This window comes from Anomalospiza imberbis, chromosome 2 (assembly GCF_031753505.1).
Source record: "Anomalospiza imberbis isolate Cuckoo-Finch-1a 21T00152 chromosome 2, ASM3175350v1, whole genome shotgun sequence".
In the NCBI taxonomy this organism is placed as follows: Eukaryota; Metazoa; Chordata; class Aves; order Passeriformes; family Viduidae; genus Anomalospiza; species Anomalospiza imberbis.
The window spans coordinates 73,238,865-73,265,137 of record NC_089682.1 but is presented as its reverse complement, the minus strand read 5'-3'; the positions used below and the strand labels follow the sequence as shown (position 1 = coordinate 73,265,137).

Here is a 26,273-nt window from a genome sequence, read left to right as displayed (position 1 = left end):
CACACAGTACTGTTATCAGCTCCGTGCATGAACAATTATTTTCCATCCAGGCATTTATATACTGTTTAATGTGCCCTGCCATTCACAATGTTAAGCAAATGCCCACTATACAAATCAAGTCTTTATTTGTACTTCATCTGCTATTAAAAACTTATCTGTGATTTGATACACTGCTGTATCACACTGAGCATCTACAGATGTATCAGAAAAAAGGGATGGGAGTTGACTCAGCCTTGATTTCATGGTTCTGAGAGCAAACCCAGTCATTTTGTTCTGTGTGCATTCAGCACCTAGCACAATGGAGCCTCAGTGCAGGGCTGTGACTCTTACGCTCTATGATGCAAATAATCAGTCATTTAACATTCCCAGACCTCTGCAAGACTTTCAGTGTTTAAAAATAACTTGAAAATTCTGTCTAAGTCTCCAAAAGTGCCTAGGTCAGTTTGGTTTGTGGGCACTCAAGGGTCTTAAAAAAAAAAGCAGTAGTGCTAATTCCTCATCTCCAACAAAAGCATACACACAGGAGAGGAAAAAAAAGCTCACTGATCTGTTGAGCCTTTTTCCTTAGCCATTACAGGCAGAGCAGTAATGTCTGTAACACTCTCCTTGTACGTGCTACCAAAGAATACAAGAGAGGCTTTGAAATGAGTCCTTTTGCAGGCAGTTTTGCCCAGATCAGAGCTCTGGACAGCAAGCCTGAGAGCATTTATGCCGTTCATAGGCGCTGCCGGGGTCGACACCACAAGAAGGCACAGAGCTGCTTAATTAATTGCTCCCTTTCTGTGACTGTATTTTGCTTTGCCCAGTTCTCTGGGAAAATTTGAGAGCTTAATGTGGAGGCCAAGAGAATACCCACAGTATTCCTTCCAACACACTGAAATGCATCAAAAGCCAGGGCCCCATCCTGCAAAACGCTGAGCTTTCTCACCCCAGCCCAGTGAAGGGCCCAGCCACTTTTACTACAGGCTCCCAGGAGTCCCTTTGGACACCAAAGCAGTACCTGGAAGTGTTGCTGGGACACAGCCATCCTCTGCACGGATGGGGGAGGCTCACTGCTGCACAGGCCACACTTGTGTCCTCTGCCCTATGAACAGCCAGGAAGGGAGAAACGTCTCCCTTTCACCTTTATTTCACACACTACTAAAACAGTCTCCAGAAGCAGTCACCTTTGGGAGCTTTCTGCCATGCAGAATGAAAGCTCATTTCGTTTGAGTTCACTGACATCTCATTATAGAGGAAGTGAGAAGAACCAATAGAGAAGTAATAAGTATCCGTACCCAAAGCTGCTTCAAATCATTCTTTTAATTAAACTCATGCAATGTTTGTAGGCCACAGCATCTCTGCCTTACTGGCAACTTTTATGGTGCAATCCAAATAGAATTAATTGTGCTGATGGTTCCCAAGCCAGGAATGGATTGTGCTCCTTTTCTGAGCCAGGACTCCACGCTGCTCCCGAGGTAATAAAGACTTATTTGTGCTGTCGAACCAAGGGCATATAACTCTGAACAAGGCTATTAATCAAGAAGATGCAATCCCTGCACAGTCAGCTTACAACCAATGCCAAGGTCACACCACACAGTAGTGACACAGCTGGAGGCAGAAGCGGGTTCCTGTGACTCAGGGCTAAGCACTAAACCACACCAGTACACACAGGGAGCAAAGATGTTTCTCAAAACTTCATCACCCCAGTGATTTCTACTGTAAGCCATAAAAATACACTACTGACATGGCAGAGGAGGAACAATTCATTTTTACGGTGCCCTTGCTGTCACCCCAAAATACAACACATACCTATGTAAACAAAAATATATTGATTACTCTGGCAAGATCTGCAGGGATGAGTTAAGCTGAACAGTGACTTACGCCAAATCTCACTTTTAGCTATGCAAAATGAATGCAGCACGTAACCCTTCAACACAGTGTGTTCCCCTGCATCATAATGCACCAACCCCTCCCTTCCATATTCAGATTAAAATCTAGATTGCAAGAAAATCTAGAAAAAATAACTTCTAACCCAAATACAAAACAACACACGATATCAGCAGAGGAGGAGAAACCTTCAGCAAGGTGACCCTGAAGCCAAGGAGTTTATCTACCCATTGTCCTTTCTCTTAGGAAGTGAAGAAGTTAATAAAGTGAGCCATCTGATTTAATTCCACTCTGTTCTAGCATGACCATATTCATTTTGAGCATGGAGGACCTGCCTGCTCTACTGAATTAAGCAGGTGACTTTGCTCAGCTGCCAGGATGCACCAGTTAGTTGCAGTGCTTGACCTGAACATGAATGGGAATGTTCAGGGATGCTGAAATTTGTATTTTGAAAGATGTTCTGGCCCTGTACACAAAATCACACACACAGGCAACCATTCAAAATATCAGCCCAATGTTTCCCAGGTCTAGTTTTTGGAGGAGCTGGAAGTCCAGGGCTCCTAATGATGATAGCAAGGTACACATGCCCAGCAGAGCTGACAAGAGGCAGAATATTTTAAATCTTTGAGCTGGCTAGACTAAGTTAAAAAATACATGTCAGAGTTGGATAGAAATATCTGGGTTTTAACCTCAGTTAAAAATAATATTCCCATTACTATTGTCTGGTGGTTTGGATTCTGCCCAATGAAAATGCACATTTCTGTTGAAAAGGCAACAGAAGGGACTGAATTTTACCCAGAAAAATGAGTTTTTAAAGACTCCTCACAGGCCATTTCTGCTTACCCTCTGGGGAAATGCAGATGAGAAAAGCTGCATCTTGACAAGGACTTTGGTAGCAGTATGTGAGGCTTAGGCCTGGGCAGCAGAGCTGCTGTGCTGAGTGCTGAGGTTTCAGCTCATGCTGCGACAAGATGGGACTGTACTTCCTTTTGTAAGCAGCCAAAAATAAATACATAAATTAAAAAAAAAAAAAAAAAGAAAGCTGTCTAAGTTCCCAGACAGGGACTGGGAAGTGCCAACTTCCCCCTGCAGCCAGTCAGACTGAAGTAATGCAGCAGCTTCTCTCACTGCAACCTCCAAAGCGATCCACAATGCCCAGGAGGTCACATGTGCACAGCACCCTCCTGCCACACTCCAGGACTTGCTCTCCCCTTGCCACAGTCTCTGCTCCGGCTTCAGTGGCACAAAACAGAAGATGGGACAAGGATCCGTCCCACATCATTCCCCTCTGCCTGAATATGATCCAGGCACACTTGAGTAATTAACAACAAAGTGACCCACATACCCTAATTATCTGGCAAAGCACCCAGAAGTTTATTAAACCTCACAGCAGAGCTAGACACTGGATTGTTAGTCTACAGAAGGCAGGAGAACACAGGAAAACTGAGACAAAGGACATTAAGAGTTACTCAGAACCACAGAAGTCGTCTGCTCCAGGCTCAAAGACCTCATTGGCCTGGGTCCTCTACCCTTCTATGCAACAGTGTTGTACTTTATTGTCAGTGGAGTCTTGCTTTGTCCTAATTTTGATATTATTGTTTCTACTTAAAGTCAATAAAATGACCAAATAGCAATGAAAACTCAAGCTGGGTTGATGAAAGCCACCAGAGTAGTTAAGGATTTGCTCAAATAATCATTTCCCGTGCTCTAGCTAACAGAGATATTCTACAAAGGAGCGATACAAAATATTCCAAAGGTTTAAATAAAACAGGTAGCTAAGATGTTTTTCAAATTTTACCATCCCATTGACTCCTGCTCTAAGGCATTAAAATACATTACCAACATGTTGGGAGGGAACAACTGGGTTCAATCTTTTTCCTTTCAAAGTGGAAAAAACCCATTTTCTTTAAAAATTGCATTATAAGAGCCAGGAAGAGGATAATTAATTTTAATTTTTTTCATTTTTCAGATGGACATTGGTTTTATGAACTCTGCAAGTATCAATCACAACATGAAAAAGTATCAGTGGGTGCATTACTGAACAAAGGGAGTCATGGTTCAGGCCGCATTCCAAAGTTTGGGTGTAACTACTTAAAACCTCCAAAGCCTCAAATTCTACAGTAACTACACAAAGTAAGCAACTGTATCCAAAAATTACTAAAATCCATATAAAATGCAAAATGTTTCAGCTGACTACAACACATATCTATAGTCTATTCTACTTTAGTACAATGGCAGCAAATCAAAGAACTTCAGGGCATGTGCTAATGGATTAGTGCATCCATTTCAAGGAAAGCTGTGGGAGCAAATAGGAATTGTTGGAGTCCAGGACATCCCTCTGGCTGCCCTGGCTGCCTCGAGACCCTGGCAGGGGGCTCAGAGACCTTGGCACAAAGTCAAAAACACCTGTGGCTTCAATTTTAGCCCGTGGGAAAGGTTGCCAACTCTGTATGAGGAATTACAAGCCACAAGGATTTGAGTAGCGTGATAGGTGAATTGACACAGGGTGAAAAAGTTGAATTTTGGGGTTGTAGAATGTGATTCACAGGTACAAGATGGAGGGATTTGGGCGTGTCCTAGCCTTCTTCTCCTTCTTGTCCTCCATGTCTTGGTGTGATGGTGACACTTTTCTATTGGTTTAAGGTAGAGACACACTGTCCAACACAGATGATAGGTATTGGCACGATATTGTAAACAGACTATATGTAACTTCTGATATAAAATGTAAACACCGCCTGAGGCGACACGCAGAATGCCACGGCCTCCTTGCTAGACAGAGCTCAGTAGGTCAGAAAAAGAATGTCATAGATAAGGAAAAATAAACAACCTTGGGAAGCTGATCCAACGCATTCCGACTCCTTCTTTGGCTGCACGGGCTAGGAAACAAGGACTTTTACAATCTTGGGGTCATCCCGACATACAGAGACACTGAGACCCTGAGAAGGAATGAAGCTGCCTGACTTAACATCTCATCCTGGAGTCATCTCCTGAGGCACAGAGATTGCTTGAGAAGCAGGAGCTACAGCCTGGACACAAGACAGGTTCATGCTCCCCTAAGCTATCAGGCTTACCAAGGTGTTGTTTTGCCACTGATGGTCAGCTGAGCTGCCCACAGGCTTCTTGCTTGCTTCAAGTACAAAGTAAAATAAGTTTCCAGGAGTCACCACGAATGTGGCTACTATGGCACAGGAACATGTGGGCAGAGGGTTGTGACAGCCAGTACTGTCACTCACAAAGCCACAGCTTCTTAAGCCCCTGCAGCTCTCACAGTGTTGCCACGGTACATGGATGAAATGCAGCTGCTGGGCCCCACACACATTCTCCTGACACATATCCTACAGCACCCTATCACTGACTGGAATAGGGATGACGAGGTATTCCGAGAAGGAAAAGGGACTATGCAATGGATTCAAGACAGAAGCATACTGGCTCAACTTAGCTTACTTGCAAAATGAGGACCAAGAATTTCAGCTGAGGACCAGTTTCACCAGTTGAGCATAAAACTGGTTATTTTCTTGCTACCTGCACTTGATTTTTACAGCAAGGACATAACACAAAGAGCACACAGTCCAAGACTGCTGGGACTGCATTCAGCCCTCCTTGTGAGGATCCCAGGAACTGCAGCTAAACTCAGCACACACTCACCATGCTTGCAAGCACATTACCTGCTTACCCTCCCTAAAAGGTGGAGAGGAAAAAAGGACCAACAGGATATCCAAAGCTCCAACTAGCCAAGCAGCTCTAGACCCACTGTTGTACCTACAGAGTTCTTGTATTTGGCCTCCCAGTAATCCAAGTCATTAACAATCACTGCAGCAGTCATGAACCAGACTGAAGTATGCAGTAATTGATTAAAACCAGACATGTCACGGTTGCTTTTTATAGATCCAATTAAGTGTCAGCCTAATTAATGGAAGTTAGTGCACTAATTATAAGAGTCTGCATTATGACTCAGACTCAAACAAATGTTGTGCAAGAAATGTCAGAAATTTTTTTTCCGACATCCAAGATAAATAATTACATGTATTTTTGTTACTTCTTAGCAACAGGAATGTTATAGAACTGGACATCATTCCTGCAGCTGCATTCAGAAGAATTTAAAATTGTACAGTGTACAGCAAATATTTGTTTAAAGACAATGTAATCTGTTTCATCATTAGCAAGTAATTCTGGAATCAAATTTTAAGAGCGTGTGTTGCCAGACTGCTGAGAATGAAGCCTCTTTTATTGAAGGCAGCCTCAAACACATCTCTTTTGAGCTCTGCAGTGTTTTCTTGAACATCAAAATGACAGCTCTCTCTCATTCGCCAACCTCCATGCTTTGAAAAACACTGAAGTACTGGCATTTTAGGAGGGAAATCAGTGTGATTTTAGTACCTTCTGCAAACAACAGGAAATTCACTGTGCTCAGCTCTCTACAAACTCAGGCAGACACAGCCAAAATAGTCTGGATGACTGAAATGCTTTTTAGATGCTCTCTGCAACCTGCAAAACCAGTTGTAGGATTGCAGAGAACATCTGGATTAGGCAGAAGAGCAGCAGAATAGATGATGGTTTAGCAATCAAGGGGATGTGCTTGAGGAGAGAGGGATTAATTATGCTGCATCTAAGCCAAGTTTGATAAGTAGGTGTTAGCAGGCAGAAGTCTGAATGAAAGGCTGAGATTTTAAGTTAGCAGGAAAAAACAAGTCCTGGGGATGTTGAAGTGAAATTGAGCTAGAAAGATACCATCTTCATCAAGATGGTATTGTGCCTGAAATAGGTGGAGAGGATAATGAGGATAAAGGCAAGAAAAAAAAACTTAGAAGAAGAAAATTACTTGGGCTGGAAGGGACCTCAGGAGGTCATTGGCTCAGTCTTCAGTTCAAAGTAGGGTCAGCAAGAAGGTCAGACCAGCTCAAGGCTCCACTTAGCTGTGTTTCTGATGAAGAGCACACTGTTTCTCTTGTCAATCTTTTTCAATGCTTGACTGATATCTCCATTATCTTCCCCGCTATGTCCACTGAGGACTTCACTTTTCTCAACTTATCCCCACTGCTTCTTGTCCTCCTGTCATTCACCACTGCAAGGAGTGGGCCTGTCTTTGGAGAGCCACCTTGCAGGTGCTAACAGGCTGCTATTAGGTTGCCCCTCGACCTTTTACCCATTTGCAGAGAACTTCAAGACAATGTGAGATGAACAAGAGAGGAGAAACCTAGTGAAGGCCTGATAAGAGAGAAAAGAAACAAGGCTGAAGAGGGCAAGGAATGATGAGTAACTTATGCTGCCATTTAGGGAGGGGATAGCTCCCAAAAGTTTAAGTAAAAGTAGTTTTATTTAAGCTCATGATTCAAAAGGCAGAACATACAGGGCCTGGAATGAAATGTGGTGCACGGGAAAACACTGATGTTAAACTATTAACAAGAGGTGCTGAAAAGAGAGGAGCAGGTCCAGCCTGTGGGAAAGGAAAATAATAAAAAAAAAAAAAAAAAAAAAAAAAAAATACTGCAGCCAGTGAGCTGTACTTCTTGACAACAAATGGCTTTGGCTGTCTCCAGTACGCTTCTGAATCATCTTCAGGTGTCACAGACCCTCCAACCCAGTTCAGGTTCCCAAGGGGGCCTTTGTCCTCACCAGAGGATCGGGGGGCAAGGAAATACCACATGAACTTCACAGCAAACCAATGACATTTCAAAGCAGATATCAGGACACAGACAGCCCCACACACTGGTTACTGACTCATCGGAGATTGAGGAGACTGAAGGGGAGAGCTGTATTACTGAATAAGGACTTTTCTGGAGACCTTAAAAAGTCCATGGATTTACAGCAGCTGACAATGATTCAGACACGCTGAGCAGACAGCCTAGATGTAGTCACTGCTAAGATGAGGCACAATGAAACGAGAAGTTGTGCCAAGTAGGCCATTTGTGTCACACTGAGAGACAAGATGAACTCCTCTGACCTTGCCTTCAATAACAAGCGTACACAGCACAGCAGATGGTCAATAAACGCAGGAACATCTCTCTTCCCACTTTTCCTCAAAGAAAAAAACTCACCAACTATAAATGGCTCACTGCTCTCTCCTGTGATCAGGAATAGCATCCCAAGCAACCCTGCCATGAAACAGAGCCCTGAGCCCTGGACAATGCACAAACATGGGTATTCAGGTGACTCCCTGTGGTCTGCAGATGAACTCTCTGCAAGGACACAGAAGATGTGATTACAGACTCATCTGGTAAGTCTTCTTTATACCTCCTTTTCCAGCCACAGCTTGGAGGTTGCTCATGAGCTCTGTAAAGCTAAAAGCTAACCCCAGCATTACATGACTGCCTACTTGACCTTCTGCTCCCTTCTACATACACCTCCCCAAGGACAAATTCCTACCTGCCTCTCATACCTATCCTGCTCCACTTCTACTTTCTAATGGACTTCTGAAGGATCAGTCTCTCTCCCAAGTCCTACAAGTCACAAGAGAAAATAGGTCAAGACTGTGTGGGGAAGGTTCTCCTCAGCATTTCTATCTCAGTCTCTTCTCACAAATTCTCGGGAACAAAGTGTTCTCAGATAAATCTTTACTGTTTTACCTGATTTGTTTATTGGGAAGACCAGAGTATTTCCATTTTGGAGGTGGAAAACTCACTTTTTACTACTCTAAGACTAAGGGTGAAAGTGTCAAGTCTGTCAAAGAGAGAGTTCTCTTTCATAATGGGTTTGGTCTTCATCTATACTGAATTTTCCCAACAAATTAACTAAATTAGTACATTGAGTAGCTGGCATGAAATCAGCATAACAATCCTTATTTGAAGGCACATTTTTCTGAGCAGCTGCAATGTAGATTCTCCTCAGACATGGTACTTCAGCCAAATCACTGTTGGCCAGTTGGACTGCTGATAGAGCCTGTCAGAGACCAGATCTCAGGCAGGTAGCACTGCAGTTGTTTGCCATGTACCAAGGGGGGTTCATCATGAACTTATGGTGACTTTAAAAACACTTTTAAAGTGATCAGTTACTGTGGAGTGGAAACCTTCTGAAAATGGGAGGGATAAAATACTAGCTTTGGAAAATGTGAACTTTAAAGATTGGCCTTTTCATCAGGGAGTTCTGACCTGTATTTCTAATAGTGTTTGCTGTCCATACCTCATAAGCAATGTAGAGAATCAGTGCTGGAGTTTTTTTATGTAATCACTGTAGCATAGTTTAATTGGCTACTGATAAATAGCTGCAGTGAAATTGTTCAAAGGGCAATTTTTGCATACAAATGAAAAAATACAGATTTTTTCAGAAATCTGTGTTCTGCCTGGTTTGTTCTCCCTGAGTGACATGGTCTCTTCTCAGAACAGCTCAATGTCTGTGATATGCTGAAATACTCAAGCTAGACATACTTGATAGACAGGATGTTTCTCATGTGGTGCCCTGTCTGCTGCAGCCAAAGCACAGGTCACTTGGCAGCAGAAGACTGGTGTCATCTCAGATATTAGCTGGGGAAAGTTAATGAGGAAGAGGTTTGTTTAACTGAAGGGGGGGGAGATTTTGGTCTCTCGAAGATGAGATGGTGTGAGTCTGTATGTGTTAGACTTAATTGACTGTCACGCATTGTGACCTTTACTGAAAGACATAATTCCACAATTCAAGTAAGTCCAAAGAAAGAACATGGATTCTAATGAACAACCTGAAATACAATCTCACTTGATTACATCAGGCTGTATCCCTTAAACAGTACACAGCCTGCTCTAAGATAAAGCTAAACTCGGCAGATTACCTGTGTGGTAAATACTTTTTCCATTGATATCACTCAGATGCACCTTGCTCTCTAAGGATGGATAAATAAAAAAATCAATGCTCTTCAGCATGCAGTACACTACAGCCTCATGTTCCTATTTTGCAGTAGTGTGTTGTTCTTACAGACATTTTGAACTAATCTAGGGCCACCTAAATTTAGATGTGTTTATTCATAATGGAGCATAGCTGTTCTGGGAACCTGCTCCTTTTATTTTTATTTTATTTAAGTACACTGAGTTTTTGAGGCCTGCAGCTCAAGTGGTATTGAATCCCTTCAGTCTTCAAAAATAAATGAAGCTCTTCTAGATGCAAAAGCACTGCACTTATACGTCACACAGCATTAACTCTCTAGATGCTTTGAGACCTTCCAGAGCATAGAATCACTGAATGATTTTGGAAGTGACCCAAAGACAATGTTGCTCTAACTCATGGCCAGGGTCACCTTCTGCTACCCCATGTTGCTCAGAGCCCCATCCAACCTGGCCTTGAACACATCCAGGGATGGGGCACCCACAGCTTCTCTGGTAAACCTGTCACTCCATGTCCTTGTCCAAAGCCCCTCCTCAGTTCTCTTGTAGCCCTTAAGTATTGGAAGGGGCTCTAACGTCTCCCTGGAGCATCCTCTTCTCCAAGCTGAACAACCCCAGCTCTTTCTGCCTGTGTCCATACAAAAGGTGCTCCAGCTCTCTGTCTAGGCTGGCCTCTCACAACTCATCATCCAGCCACTACCACTCAGTCCTTTTCTGGCAGATAACCATGGCATATATCTAACGGATACCAAAATGACCAGTTGGGAATATCCCACAGACAAAGATGAAAACTTCTAATTTTGCTCACCCTGCCATTACTTCCAAATGGAGCTGGCCAGAAACTGTCAGGAAGGCAGGCACATTGAAGAAATGGGTCATTTCTGCAGACTCCTTGGCCCCTCTTGATGTCTGTAACAATGAGCAACAAGTCAGACCATTGGTGTTTAAATAAAAAGCACAGCACACAGATTATTTTCCCTCTTTTCAAAGCATCGATTTTCACTTTCCTACCAATATGAACAGAGAGGAGGAAGAGAAGAATCTCTATCTTTTGGAGTTTGAAGCTTCATATAGATTGCCTTCAAAATTCAGTTTCAAGTCTGTTGAGAAAATGGAGGAGTGTTTTCTGTGTCAGTCCCACTGACTTTCAGAGAAAACTTTAAACACAGTGTTATTTTCTTTTCACAGGGAAATGAATTTGTTTCCACTGGAAAAAGACAAACAGTAATAAAAAAAAGGCGATGCAATATCCTCTTAAGATTTGTTATTCCGTCTTCAAAAATATCTCAACTGAAACAATACTAATTTGGAGACGTCACAGCTTACATATTATACAGGCAGTGAAAAATAAACTTCGTTTAATTTCAGCTTTTGCATGCTTTTTTCAGGTCATCAGATATTTTAAGCATAAAAATCTACAAGTAATAGAAAATTTAACAAGTTCAGTGTTCCATTATGAAAAACCTCAAAAGATAAAAAAAGTCCCGAGAGACAATAGGCACAGATTTTAAAAAAGACACACAAAAATTCATCTGAAAACAAGAATAACCTTTAACATTTACTATGAGTGTCAAGCACTAGAACAGGTTGTCCAGAGAGGCTGTAAAGTCTCCATCTGGGGAGATATAAAAAACAGTAGTGGAGTACTGGGCAACTTGCTCCAGCTGACTCTGTTGGAGCACACTGAGATGGATTAGATGATCTCTAGAGGTCACAGCTCAGTGACTTCTAAAGAAACATGAAGATAAATGATATTGTGTTTCAACATCTTGTATATTTCAATGTTATCCCTAAACTTTGGAGGAGCCAAAGGTTCAGGAGAAAAAGAGACTGGAACTTCAAAGCTAATCTGAGGTCTGACTGATCTACATTCACTTCCAAACAAAGACCTCCTTCTGAAATAAGTCTGAAATACCCACTTTTGAAGGTGCAGCTCCTAGGAGTCATGCTAAGTGTTGCTAGTTCAGCTAAGTATGCCACTGCCTCCCACCACCCCACTCCCCAACTTGCTCTGTCACAGGGAGCCTTGTTCACCAGCCTTTGATAGCCTACGACCTGCCACTTTTCTCTATGAGCTTTAAGGTGTTGCTTTTGTTCTCAAAAAGCTCTGCTGCTCATCACAAAAATAAAACAGTGACTTCCAAAAACCTCAGATCACAAGGCAGTTTTATCTCTTCACAGCATCATACTGAAGAAAAGAGCAAGCTTGCCTTGTTCCACAGAGATCAATGAAAATATGACAATTTGTGGCTCTAATCCCAGGATTGCTTCCTTTGTTTCAGAGGTTTTGTGGCTCTAAAAAAATCAAACACCAAACTCTGAGGATGCAGAAGCAGGTCCCTACTGTTTTAATCAAATAAACCCAGAGCATTTGCTCAAAAACAATAAGGATATTAATAAACATCAAACATTCACATACTGCAGCCCCAGAACCATGGCCAGAGCACTAAAGAGAAGAGCCATGGTTTCTGGTTTCTCTTTCCCTGCAAGCTTAGTTCAGACATTCCTTTTTTCACCAGTGAAAAATCCCACCTAATCCTGTAGGATGCAACTTCTAAACAATGAGAAAGAGACAAACTAGAAGCAAGAAAAGAACACGAAATCAGCCACAGTGCTCCCCCCAAATCCACAAACAGGATGCAGCTGTCTCCAGGAGCTGGGGCCTGGTTTATTTATAATGACTTTTTGCCATTTTTCATTCTCCACATCAGATGTGATCTCAGAGAGACATAAGAAAAACAGAAACGCAGTAAGTGACTAGACAAAGTGAGACAATCTACAACTCAACTGGGCTCCTGAAAACCTGCACCCCTGTTTGAGAGGTCACGGAGATCACAAAATGCATGTCTGCATTGTGAGCAGCTCCTGAATGGCTTCTGACAGAAGGTGAAGAGCAAACACGGCAATATTTAGATTAAATTTTACTGCCCCATCACAATCTGATCACCTCCCCTCTCCACAGCTGCCCACTTGCTCTCCCTCATCCTAAGGCACAATACTCAATACAATGGGTACAACACAGCTCATGCAGAAAACTTTTCTATGCAGGAAAAATTAAATGCCTCCCTTTTTGTTCAGAAGGGACACCTTCAGCAAGGGGAGATTCCATAATCAGCAGCTTTCATAGGTACAAGTATCAGCTAATCCACTGGAGGTGATTCCTCCACTTTACAAATTTGAGCACAGCCCAATATTCCCAAGCACCTGTGCCCCAGATTCATATTCAGCCTTTTAGATCAAGATGGCTTCTTCATTATATGAAACCACAGCCACTGGTACAAGACAAACAAATGGTAGGGGACACTATCCCTTCTCTGCTGACACTGGGTGAGATTGGTTTTCATGCCCATGACTGGCAAAATGAAGCAACAACACTGTGGTGCTTTTACTTCAATTGGATGGACGCTTCTCCCAATTCCCCACCCCAAAACATGGACTTTGTAAAAGATTAGGAGGGGAATTATGGGTTTCCTTTCAAGCTCTTTCCATTCCAGAGTCGAAAACTACCCAAATTACAATGGGGGAAAAGGGAGAGGGAACCTGTATGAAACATCTTGGTGTCTCGGAGTAAATGTGCTATAAACATGCTAGTATTTGACGTCAACTTCAAAGGCTTTTTATTCTCATTCTAAATACAAGAACAACTGGATTTAGTACCTGTTTTGTTCTCCATCTCCTCAAATGTCTAATGATTTAATTTAAAATTATTCCCTTTGATGTCAGTCTTGTATTAACTTCTCCTTGAGGCAATTAGCTTCAGGAGAGTACAAACTGTTTGATTCTATCTTACACTCTATGCAAGCCAAAAGCATGAAGGGATCAGAGAAGACTTGAAAAGCTCATAAAGCTCACAGAAATCATTGCTGTAGCTCTAGCCCAGGCCCACACCACCATGCTGCTGCAGCTTCCCAGAAACACAGCTTTAATCCAGATTTGCCCTCTATGACACCACATTATAAACATGATTGGATTTTCCTTTTTAGACAACCCCTGCAAAATTCCTAACTTCTAAGAAGTCCTTCTTGCAATTCCAGTCCTAATTCTGACCAGCTGGACTTGCACTGAACAATAGCAGCTGGTTCTGCTGAGACACACATCTCATAAATATGTACTGGAATGCATTACATCTCATAAATACGGATTGGACAGGCAGATATGAATCAGGTAGAAATGAGGAGAAACTGGGAGAGCTAGAACATGAAAAAGCAAACCATCCTTCAGCTCAGGTCCAGCTTACCCTGATCCTTGCCAAGCACATCTCTGAAGTACCAGCCTCCCAGGAACTGGCTGCCTCCCAGACCGTCACACATCTCTAAAAGGGAAAACACCTTACAGACACTAATACTGTTGCATTTAACTGTGATCCTCCCCAGCAGATCCCAGCTTTCTTTGGTGCTGACAAGGGTATTTTTCAGTAGCACCAAAGGGATGGTAGGAGGAAGTTTCTGTATCTTCAGCAGCAGGTGCCACAGCCATAAACTTGCACCTTTAGGAACCTAAAAACTTTGACATTCACTCGTGTGAGTGAAGGGCAAAAAACCCCTGAAAGCTCAACACCATACAATCGCCAGACGCATTTTAGAGAAAAACTATACCTGGACAGTTCTTCAAGTTTACAGTTAAATATCCTTTCAAGTAATGAAATGGCCTGATCCAGACCCTGGGTTCAGCCAGACACCATCCAGGTGCCATGAGGTGTGCGTGTGGGAAGAGACAAGCCTCACACAGAGCACATTTTCCCTCTGCTGGAGCCCAAAGGTAGAGTGCAGCACTCCTTACATGTAGAGAGTGGTCCCAGGCAGGAATACAGCCACAGACAATAAAAACTCTATGTGAGATCCACTTTAAGGAGCTGTGAATGCATGATACAGCTGTTATGCTTTGGAACTCAATGCATGCTGAGTGCCCTTAAAAGGCTGCAGCTGGGTAACAAGGAAAGTGGCTGTGAAGACCCACATTGAACCAGCTGGAGTGTCCTGGGCCAGACAGGCTCTTACAGAGCACCGAAAAGCCTCCACCTTCTCCACAGCAGCTGAGAGCGGCCATACAAAGAAAATTTTCCAGGGAGCAAAGTGGAAAAGAAAGCAAGAGACCCAGAAAGCAGGGAGTCTTCAACACTGCAGACAGAGTGGGAGGCTACTGAAAATAGCAGGGAACAGACATGCAGCTGGGTCACAAGGACAAAAGTATGGCAAATTTCTTAGGACGCAGCCACAGAAGGGGATTGGGTAAAGCTTCTTGCAATATAAAAAGCTGCTAAGAATTCTAGACTTCAGAAGAAATAAAAGAGAAAAATAAGCAAAAGAAAAAAACCCCAAAAAGCAAGGAAAGAATCTCTGCTAAGGTATAGGTGCTAAAACTGCTGGTATAGGGGAATTATTTTCAGATTAAAATAGAAAAAGGGCCATCTGTCCCTGCTGATCTGCATTCTCCCGATTTCAAGAATTACCTCATCCTGCTTTGGATGATACTAAAACACTGCTTTCAACAGTCAAAGCTCTTCTAGTATTTTCAATATATTTACTTTAAAGAAAGAAGCACAAACAAGATGCTTTCTCCCCTACATGCTCCCACCACAGAAAGACACTGTCAACAGTGCAGAAAGCCACAGGATAGTGTTGCTGATGTGGGTTAGGGTCTGCGTAGTCGTCTTTACACTTCCGGCAGTTTCTTCTCAAACCTACACTTTTCAGGTGGAGAAGTTTCCTCTGGAATTGTTACCATCTTCTGACTTAATTATTCTTTAAGATGTCCTCTGCTTACTGCACTCTTTTCACTATTACAGTACTTAATTTTAAAAATATTTAGTTGATTTTTCCAGCAGAGAGGGAATATGGATTCTCCCCCATCCCAAGTCCTAATATGAGAGCATCCAAAGCTATGTACAGACTAATCAGTACATCCAAAACCAAACAAAGATAATGAGGAAGCTGAACATATAAACAAACACAAATCCTAGAGGATTAAGAGTTTCAGGAATCAAAGACCATATTTCAAAAAGCCTTTTCATTCTAACTTCAGATACATTTTTCCCCCATCTCTTCAATTCACATGTAATAACATATTCCTACTCTCTTCACTTTCCATCACTTTAAAAGAATGCACAGGCCTGAGCAGCCATCAGACGTTAGTCAGAGGATTAAAATTGTGGCAGTAAGAGAAAACAGCTATTTAAAGGCAATAGTTCACAGTGGGTATTAAAAACAGCCTCTACTTGGGTCCTAAAGGCTATTCAACTAAAGTTTTCAACTTACTCCACCGCAGCAGGTCAGCTAAACTGCTGAGACTATTAGTTCTATACACTGCTCAAGGCAGCTAAAAAGAAAAAAACAAACCCAAAAGACAGAAAAAACCCAACCTGTTAAGAGTAGATGTATTGTAACTACTACAAATTCAGGAGTAATAGGACACCAATTCTGGTTGCAGCTAGAAGATGGGTCTTAAAACTTAAGGAACGGGATCTAAGTATTTTTTGAAACTGAAGAAACTAATTTAAAGGTTGTTTTCATCAATTCCCATCACCAGAAATCTTAACTCCTCCTCAAATATAAGAGGAACATGAATTTATATTCTCTCTTGTCCTGCTCAAACAGTGAATTAAAGGCTAGTTTAAAAAGTGACTGAATACAGCAGACAAGAATGTTTTGATAGCTGGTTTGGTTAAAAGCACAACAAGATTCTGGGCTTTGTTGCAAATACCATACCATTATTATTATGTCTGAAATCCTTCTGTCACTCTTATTTTGTGTCTGACAGCATCACATACATGGCACAGGCAGGCTTAATCTTGCCCATGTTTTCACTGTCAAAAAACAGTGTCACTGCTCCAGTGGAGTGACGTGATCCCAGCAGGATAGCCGGCGGCCTTAAGAGCTCTGCTAGCCAGGACCAATTGTGAATAGGGCTTTGCAGAAACAAAACGAAGTCCTAAATGAAGCCAGACAATGAAGCTGTAATCAAAGGAAAAACAGGAAATCAGGGAGAACTTCCCTCTACCCAGCAGCAAGTGGGTTTGTGAATTCCTTCCTTTATGGCACAGGCCATTTAATGGGGTCTGACTTGGCACTTACAGCACACCTTTCAAGCACAGCTGTAGTTACATTTCTCCAAGACAGTTATTATTTGCACCTCAGCAATCCCACTGGAGAGGAGTAAAATATCTGCCTTGAACCATGCATTTAGATACGATCCAGTTCATACAAGTTTCAGGCTCACAGTTTAGCACCTCATTCAATATTTGCATCAGGGCTTCTGTCACTACCAGCCACCTACGCTGTAGTCCTGCATCCTCTAGTGGATGCTTTCAAGTGGATACAATTTGTACCGAAGACGCAATACACTGTACAGCTGCAAACTGCATAATGTTTCCATCATTAAGTGTCACTTGTTTTCACATCTTAATTTGCATGCAACAGCCTGGAGTGAACCTTGGGTAGCATTAAGGCATCTCAATTAAACAGGAACAATTTAGTTTAGCTAATCAACCCTATTGTCCCAGCAAGCAAAAAGCTGAGCCACATGTACCGGTCTGGAAGGGAATCACTGGTAGCACAGGTTAAACCTTGAGATCCTGGAGAACAAGTGGACAGAAGCTTTTTTTGTCACAAGGCTGTGCAGAGTGGAAGACAAGATCCCACAGCAAGTAACTGCTACCTCAACAATTTTTCTTTTGCTTACAGATGAATCACCGGCAAAGCTGGAGCCAGTACGTGTTAGTGGCAATGGATGCTGTTGTTTGAGACAGAAGACTGAATTTCAGATACAGAAGTATAAAAGGCAGATGGAATTCTGTATGATTAATGACTGTGGGATCAGGAATCATGAGAAATCTGTGGGGGAGATTTTAGTGGTTATGGCTGTGTTTCAGTTTCACAGAAGGTTCTGACCCATGATGTGAAGTACTCTTATAATGACAGATTGTGGCAGTAATTTGGTGGTTATGGGGAGGCTTGACAATACTGGGGGAGAATTCCCGCATACAACTGGAGTAGCTTGTAGGGAGGAACCTGTATGTACCACTGGTGAAAAGGAGTTTCAGATATTGCTTTTTTTTTTTTTAAAGGATTATCTCATGATTGTATTCTTTGTTTCAAAGCTAAAAAATATTTGAGTGTAGTAGTCTGTCCTGAGTGACCCATCCCATCTCTTGGGCTCTTATGATCACATCATTTTGTTTACTAAGATGTTCCACCTCCCTCCGTTACTCTTTGTAAATTTTTCCACAGTACCAGGGATAGAGCAACCTCGTCAATACAAAAGGTGCTGATTAACGCACAATAGCAATAAATTTAAAGATAACCTATCTGTTTAACTGTCTAAATTATCAGTTAAAACAAAAGATTGCTATATTAAAAAAAAATCACAGAAGTACATAAAAAGGTTTATGCAGATAAATATTTCCTCTAACCTTTAATAACTCAAGAATTGCTTTGAAAAAAAAAAAAACCCAAAACAAACTTTATGCAATCCAACTTACCTCAATTTGAAAGAGTTCCCCAGCACCTTCACAGTCATTGGATGTAATTATGGGGGTATGAATATGCACATATCCATTATCCTGGAACAGACAGAACAGCAAAGTTAAGCTGTCACTCTGAAGGATGGCATCAACCAGCACACATAACTAGGCCATTAGCCCCCAGCCAGGACAGCAAATCCAGCTGCTCAGTCTTTTGAGCAGCTTCTGCCTTACAGGAACAGATGACAAACTAAATGCTCCCATGATTTACAAATCAGTGTTTATTACCTGCACGTTTTCCTCCAGGTTTCATAACCAAAAGAGATTTATATCATTACTATGAGTTTTTTTGCAATGGCCTGTCTCCACACCATTCCCCTTTCTTCTCACTTCCTCCAGCGTTTTTATATCCTTGGGCAGTTTAGATTAAATTCAGCCCTAAGACCTTAACACTTTGTTTCTTTCAGCTTTTTGGAAGGCAGTGGTTAGGCAAAGGACACTCTTTGTATGCTGCATTAAGAGAAGTGATCAAATGTGTTGGAGACAGAAATCACACACTGGATGAAAGAGATTTTAAAAACACCCAACCACCAATAAAGTGTCAGTCCTACCTTGCATCTTCTAAGATACTGAAGTCAAGCTGATTTTAAGAGACAGACTATACCCTGGCTTACTCATGTTCTAGGTACCTGCAGAATTACACATTCATGTAATAGTTCATAAATCCAGTAGAGGCCTCTGAAACCAGTGAGGCTGAATGAAGAGAGCCCCTGTTCTCTGGATTTCTCTGCAGTACAGCCATAGGCTTTTAAAACAGTTGCAACCTAATATTCATTGATGGATACATGGATGGATGGATACATCTTAGCTTCACAGCTTTTACCAGAATAATACAATTCAGTCAGTCACATGAGAGGTCCTGGTCCTTATCACCAGCTTGTTAAGGGATAGGAAGACTGGAGTAGTATTTACTGCCGACTTTGAGAATCAAACTAAAATTAATTTGGACAGAAAACCTCATATGGATATGCAATGTATTTTGTGGGAGTACAGTAACACAACCAAGAGGGAGCAAAGTCCCTGCAGTCAGCTCTAGGCTACCTTGGTTACATGTACAAAGACCTTGGCTCCTCTCTGGGATCCAGTTACTGCACAGAAGGAAGTCTTGGATCCAGTGCTACTTGCTTTGCCTGGAGAAGGAAGTTTTAGTCTAGCAGGACAAAATGCAGGCCTCTGACACAGTTCCCTGAATTTTCAGAGCCCTGCTGGTTACATGGCCTCCCAGCTCTACAGGAGATGTTTGAAAAATGCCTAAATTCCTCATACAGTGGTAGCAGCTGCTGTAAAGAAGCACACTTCACATAGAAGATCCCTTACATGCTTTGGAAAGTAATGCAAACTGCACAGATGTGAAATAAGAGAATCCCCTAAAAACCTTTTGGATAATTCCCCTTATAAAAGCCTCTAAAATAATTCAAGCTGCACTACTGGCTCTCACTAACCTGGAACTTAATGCACAGAATGGAAGTTGCCATTTACAATGCAACTACCTCACTAGGAAAAATGTTTCTATACCACATGGACCACAATTCTCAGGAGAGGATTTAAAGAGGACATTTTAGCTTTCAACATCCAAACCAAAGGCACTTGGCACTAGTCATTCATTCCTGGAAATGAACAGGCTAAAAAGAGAGGTTTTAAAGTTACAGAGAGTCTTGATAATTTTGTGTATTCAAAAAACTCCACTTATTTTCTTCCACCATTAAGCTCCTTAGAGCTTTGCCCAGTGAAAATGCTCAAATTATACTTTGCAGCTATGGTATATTCTGACATTGTCAAGTTGGAAATTGCAATATTCTTGGGATGATGCAAGTGGCAATTTTAAGACTTCCTTCCATTAGAGGTGGAATAAAACCACAGACATTCCTGGTGCTAGGAGAGTTCTCACACAAGCTTTTGTAAATATCAGGTCTGGGACCAAATCTTCCTTATTCCTTTAAAAATAACTTTAATGTAGCTGGTGCTGCTAAATTGATGAGAGATTCTATTTTTCAGAAGAGCTCTGCTCTTGAGCATTGTAAACAGGAAGGTATGTCAGAGCCTGAGCAGGAGCTGGTTTGGAGAAGCAAAGCCTGAGTAAGGTGGTTTTGTACCTTACTCAGGTAAGTGACTGTGGTGTCCAGGTTTGGAAGCACAAACCGTTGTAGGCAATGCCATCTAGTGGCTCGACATCGGCACAGACCGATTCCCAACAGAGCTGGCTTCTGTCTTAGGAGCAGGCACAATCCTGAAACCAGCAGCTTTACCTGACACGGGACTCCCTCCACCCCAACAAAACCCACAAAACTCATTCAAACGCCATGCAATTCCACACAGGCAGTTCTTAGAGCAAGCAAGCCTTCTTTGCCACTGCAGGCAACAAAGACCAGCAAACCCGGAACCAGAAATTCATCTCGACATTTCTGACCTGTTCCTTGGGCCACACTAATTATTATGTATGAATTTTGTCATCAGAATTATCTGAATGTGATTCTATTCTATCTAAAGCCAGCTTATCTAAACTAAAACATTTTTATTTACAGGAACAGCTTTAAAGAAAGGCTCAGGTGTGCTAGAGGACTTGCTACCTTTCTTTTTCTAGTCACATGTGGTCTCTATGTGACATCTGGCATCAGAGCCAATTCACTGCCCTCCTGCCTGGACAAAACCTGTGCTGTACCCACAGCTTAAGAGTGACACATTCAGAAAACACAGGTGGCTCCCACCCATCAGTTTCAAATGCATCAGACCAGGAGTCTCCTAATGTCAGCCAACAGCATCCACACAGACTTGTTATTGCAGTAAGAGGCAAGGACTTGGAATAACATGAAGCTCTGAGTCAGTTTGTCTGTGTTCCTGTATCACAGATTTTTCCATGTGGGAGGAGGTTTCTGTCCAAGGACCATAAGGTCACTGCAGAGGATGGGTTAAACAAGATCATATTATGTTGTGTTCCACAGACCACACACTTGCAGGCAATTATACTGCAACTCTGTGAAAAGGCTAAATAACAGGAAATGGGTGGAAAGACACTGACAGGCCACAGATGCGCTAACCTGATCATAAGTAACAGTTTGGCCATGGCCCAGGCAGGCTCAGGCCTGGAAAGAAAACCACTGTGTGCAAAATCCATACCCTGCAGGCAAGATGTCATGCTCCTTCCCTCCTAACCTGCTCCCATAAAGCCAGCCTGATTTGAGCCTTCTGCTCGAGAGGCTCGGCACAGAAGGGACTACCTGGAAGAAGGAGTGGATGCCTGCAGTGGCTTCACTGCGGATTCGCAGGAGGGCGCCCAGCGCGTTGCTCCTGCAGCGCAGGTGAGGGAACTGTCGGATGTACTCCAGTGGGTGCCTCTCCTTCATTTTCAGGGGAAATGACTGAAAACAACAAGGAAATCAAAGTAAGGGGATGAGAACTTGGGCGTTCATGCAGTTTTATTACTATTCACGGAATGCCATCTCTCCCTGCTAAAACTCAATCACCATTACAGAGCACAGAAGAACTAGATGCTTCTGCCTATCTTTTCTGGTTATTTTGTGCATTTTACGACACTTACAGCAGAGCAAGAGCCATGAACATGAGAGGAAATATTAGCATTCTAAAACACTCCACCTTTTGGATGTTGAACCCCCCTGAAACCCAGCTGTTCACCTCACTGCTGCAACAGCAAGCTGGTTCTGATCATGACTGTGGCAGATACGGCTCTTCCAGCTGCACAACCTGGAGCGTCTTGACAGTTCCACCGTTTCTCCAATTCATAGCCAAGCTGGACTTAGCAGGTAAGCCACCTGCACAAGTAAGTGCTTCAGGGTGGGACAAAGGCATACTCCTAACTGTCAGCCTGTGCACATTTTCCATGGAGAAATGGCTCTGTCACAGAAATGAGCTTTCATGGTGATCCAATGTTTCTCCTTTGATGCACCCTACAGGCACTGCTGACAAATCAAAGTCTGCAGGATCATTCAGACTTAAAAAAATTTCAAGCATGCTTTGCTGGATTCTTGGGCCTTCAAAAATTGATTTCCAGCAATCCTGGAAACACCCCTCCTGCTATAGTGACATACCCAAATATCACAAGGTCCCACCACATGAATGGTTTCAGCTTGCAGCTCCATGTTTTGCATCTTATGAGGACTTTTGACAAGCTTCCCTTGCACTTCTACTGCGCTTCCAAAAGTCAGGTCTCTAAGCAAGAAAAAAATAAGAGCTTAACTAGGTGCTGATACAACTACATTCAGAAGAAAGACTGCTGTTAATTTAGCTGGATTACTTAGGATCACAAGAGATACTGTAGTCATAGAGCTTAACTGACAAAATGAAAAATTATTAAATGCAGAGCTGGGAACGGGAAGAGATTCACAAAGCTGTAGAAGAATTTAGGACAAAGCAGGAATGTTGGACAAGTGGGGAGAAAAGTGACAGGTTTTTATTAGAAGGGGCTCTTGGTGGAAACAAACACAGTTAGTGAGTCCCTGGCACAGGGAAGGAGGCCTAAGCACAACCCTCCAAGCACTGCTTAGCACACGTATTTCTCCAGGTAGGTCCATTCAAATGGACCTACCTCTTTTCCAGGCTGGGATCAGCAACCACCTGGAGGCTTTCCAGAGAACTCCCATCATTTATGTGCAGGAACAAAACCTCCTTCTGGGATCGGACAGAGCGAACCCAGCCCTAGAGGTAAAAGAAAAAGAGATTTGTTATTTTTTGGCAGGAACGCTGTGTGCTCATGCTCTTCTTCCAGCTGAGCTGGACACACCATTTCAGGCCTACTTCAGCTTCTTACTGAAATCAAAGTAACTGTTTATTTAGAGGCAAAAAAAAAATGTAATAAAAAACAAAATGAGGAAAAAAGTTAGTGTCAGTTTTTCTTTTGACTTCAAAGCAGAGAGAAACAAATCCTTAGGCAGATATCCTCCTGAGGCAGAGTCTCTTCCTGAGAACAGTAAGGATTAAAAAGATGTACCTGCATCTTTGGGAAACTGAGAATACAGAAAGCAACAAAGTGCTCTGAAGATGTAAAGTGTTTTGGCAAAGTACATATTCCTATCAGTGACGTCCCTTCCAAACTCTTCTTACTAAAACAGGAGAGACCAGTAATGCACTATTCTTCATTACAATACATGCAAAACCATTCTGATGGTTTTCAGTATCAGTTTTGTTGTTGTATCCTTGTAGAAAGGTTCCAATGTTTCAAATCTTCAAATCTGTTCACTAGTGGTGTATGTGCCCTAAAATGCTAGACTGCTAGAACAATGCTGCAGCCAATAGATTCACATGAAAAACTACATATTCATGAAAAAAAAAAAAAATTATTGCCTTGGATGTTTCTCCTTTCATCTCAAAAACCAAGACTGCTTCATTGAGCCCATGGGGAATAAAAAAAGCTATTAAGAAAAAAATTTAAGAAATACTTTGTTCAGTTTCATGAAAAGAATAAAACTAATGATACCCCAATTCACTGTAACAGCTAAACAGGAAAACCGACCATTTACAGCACAGGCTAATGTCTTAATTTGAGTTTTTTAATGACATAAATTTTAATTACTTTTTAATGGGAAATGTTAAGTCAGTACCAAGGCAGCAAGCAATAGTAATAGCACGCAAAATGTAACTCCCATAGTTGCTCCTCAGTTCACCACAGTTGAGACAAAGCTGGCTTTCAAAGCAAAATTATCTGCTGGGGGCCTTGCAGATCATCTTCTAACAATATTGTAGAGAACAACCAAAACCGGTGCTGATTAAACAACCAAACTGCCTCTTTTCCGACCAGTTTTGTATTTTTCTTAACTGGAAGGGACCAAATAGTCCCAATGACTTCAAACTGGGCAAGTGCTTTAGGGATTTTATACCAGACAAACCAATGCATATCCATCTACTTCTGTTGGAACAGAACAAACCAAGAATTAAACAGCACCAGAAGTAAAGCGTGTTATAGTTTTAAGAATGACACAGGCAAAGCATTACACAGGCCCGTATAACGCGCTTTCCATATTCCATGTAAGAACCATGGAAGATTTTAAAGACGTGAATCTAGTGTGTCAGACAGGGTAAACCACCCCTGCAGAGTGTTCCACCCAAAGGAAGAACTAATTCAAGAAACAAGATCATTCGGGCATCCTCTTATTTGTATGGTGAAAGTAAAAGGTATTTCCTACAGTAACATGCCTGAAGCTGTTGTGCTTATCCTCTGTATTCCAGGAAATCTCCAGAACACATCATGTATGTTATACTGGATGCACATTTAATGTATAAGTGCAGATATTTTTCCTCAATTTCCCTCTCCACAAACACTCCTTAACAAAACACAGCAAAAAATAAACAAAGAAACATTCTCAAGAGGTTTTTTTGCCACCTCATCAAGCTGTTCTGGAATCTGTTAAATAAGAGGAGGAGTCTTGCATCCTACAATAGGAAGTAAAAGCATACCCACAGGCTTGTATTGGAGCAGCAGAGACTGCAGTAGCAATGTTCTGACCACTTCACACCTTACCAGAATGAATGTACAACAGAAGTGACAATCCTGACTGTAACCCCTAGACTGCACATTCCAACAACCCGGCCATTATAAGGCTGGATTTAAGCCAGACCGGATCCCTAGCCCATTTTAATACAAAACCCCCACACTTTGCTAGCAAAGGGGAAGAGCAAAGCAGCAAGGGTCTGGAGGACAGGGAAGGGGGAGGAATGACAGTACTGCAAATTTTAGCATCAGTTTATTCTAGCTTGCATTATTCATCAAACTACATCTGAAAAGAACCAACACTGGATGAGCTTCTTCCTACCCTATTAGGCTTCACCTATGTGTAAGCAGGAATACCAGTGTGCTACAAACTGGTTTTTGGGTCAGTCAGAATCACAGAAAGGCTTGAATTGGAATGGGAACTTAAAGGTTATCCAGTTCTAACCGCACTGCCATGGGCAGGGACGCCTTCCACTAGACCAGGTTGCTCCAAGTCCCATCCTGGCCTTGAACATTTCCAGGGATGGAGCAGCTACATCTTCTCTAGACAACCTGTGCCAGTGCCTCACTCCCCTCAGAGTGAGAAATTCCCTTCTTATAAGGTTAAATCTATCCTCTTTCAGTTTTGTTTAAAACCGTTACCAAGTACCCCGGTCCTTTTCATATTCACCCAGAAATCCTGACAACTGCACAGCTCTGCATCAAAACAGGGACTCTGTGTGTGCGACCACTGCTCTGCCAGTTGGAAACGCCAGAAAACGGGGGAACACACATTCCTATGCCAAGGAAAAGTGCTCCACAGCTAAAAGGCCCATTAATTCCAGGCTATTGGTTTACAAGAGACAAATACAAACGTCAGCGGAAGTGTTATCGACGGTTCTGACACTCCTCTAAACCTGGAGGTACGCGGCACAAGAGCTGTGAAAAAAGCTTTAAAAACAACAGCACGCAGGCAATGTCTCGCTCACCGGAACAGAGCCGGTGCTAAAGCCAGCGTGGCGGAGAGCACATTCAGTACACCCCATCACAGCGACAACGCTCCTCCGCCCGCGCCGAGCGACCCCAAAGCTTCGCTGGCCGCGGCAACGGCGAACTGAGCACGCACAGCGGGAGAACACACGGAGCAGCTCGGCACGACGGCAGAGCACAGCGGGGAGCTCAGCAAAACGCCCTGCAGGGCTCCCGCTTCCTGCAGGCCCTCCCGTCCGCTCCGCTCGGGCTCCGGGCCGGGGCCGGGCGCACCCGGGGCACGCACCTGCACTCTGACCGCGTCCGCCGGCTCCCGCGCCCCCAGCGCCTCGCGCACCCGCAGCCGCACGGCCCGCGGCAGGGAGGCGCAGCGGCGGAGGGCCCGCCAGCCGCCCAGCATAGCGAGGTCCGGCGGGCCCGCTCCCCCAGAGCCCGGCCCGAGCCCGGCCGCTCTCTCTCGGTTCCCGGCTCCCGCTCCGCTCCCGGCCCGCTCCCGCACGGGCCCACGTGAGTCCGCCTGCCTCCCGCCGCCCCACGTGACCGCCCGCCCAGCCAATGGCCGCCCTGACTGCCCCCGGCCAGCCAATCGGAACAGAATGCGCCACTCAGCCCACCTATTCCGCCGCCCGGGCGCAAGCGGCCCTGGGAAATGTAGTTGCTACTATGGGGTGTCGGCTCCTAGCGGGACAAG

At 43.1% G+C, this 26,273-nt stretch overlaps 1 protein-coding gene across 7 annotated transcripts in view; it reads right to left on the bottom strand.

Moving 5' to 3' along the window:
• Positions 1 to 25,997, bottom strand: part of NARS2 (asparaginyl-tRNA synthetase 2, mitochondrial) — a 49,142-nt gene extending 23,145 nt beyond the window's left edge. For 5 of the 7 annotated variants that reach the window (XM_068181677.1, XM_068181678.1, XM_068181680.1 and 2 more), the window contains exons 1-6: positions 25,869 to 25,997; positions 22,715 to 22,824; positions 22,218 to 22,338; positions 21,390 to 21,530; positions 18,133 to 18,213; positions 10,465 to 10,565 (exon numbers count right to left, since the gene is read on the bottom strand). In XM_068181677.1, coding sequence (XP_068037778.1) covers positions 10,465 to 10,565; positions 18,133 to 18,213; positions 21,390 to 21,530; positions 22,218 to 22,338; positions 22,715 to 22,824; positions 25,869 to 25,982 — 668 coding nt within the window. In that variant the 5' untranslated portion in view covers positions 25,983 to 25,997. Of the gene's footprint in view, positions 1 to 8,232; positions 8,259 to 10,464; positions 10,566 to 18,132; positions 18,214 to 21,389; positions 21,531 to 22,217; positions 22,339 to 22,714; positions 22,825 to 25,868 lie in introns of those variants that run through there. The other 2 variants (XM_068181682.1, XM_068181683.1) reach the window with 2 other exon arrangements.
• Positions 25,998 to 26,273: the final 276 nt, after the last annotated feature.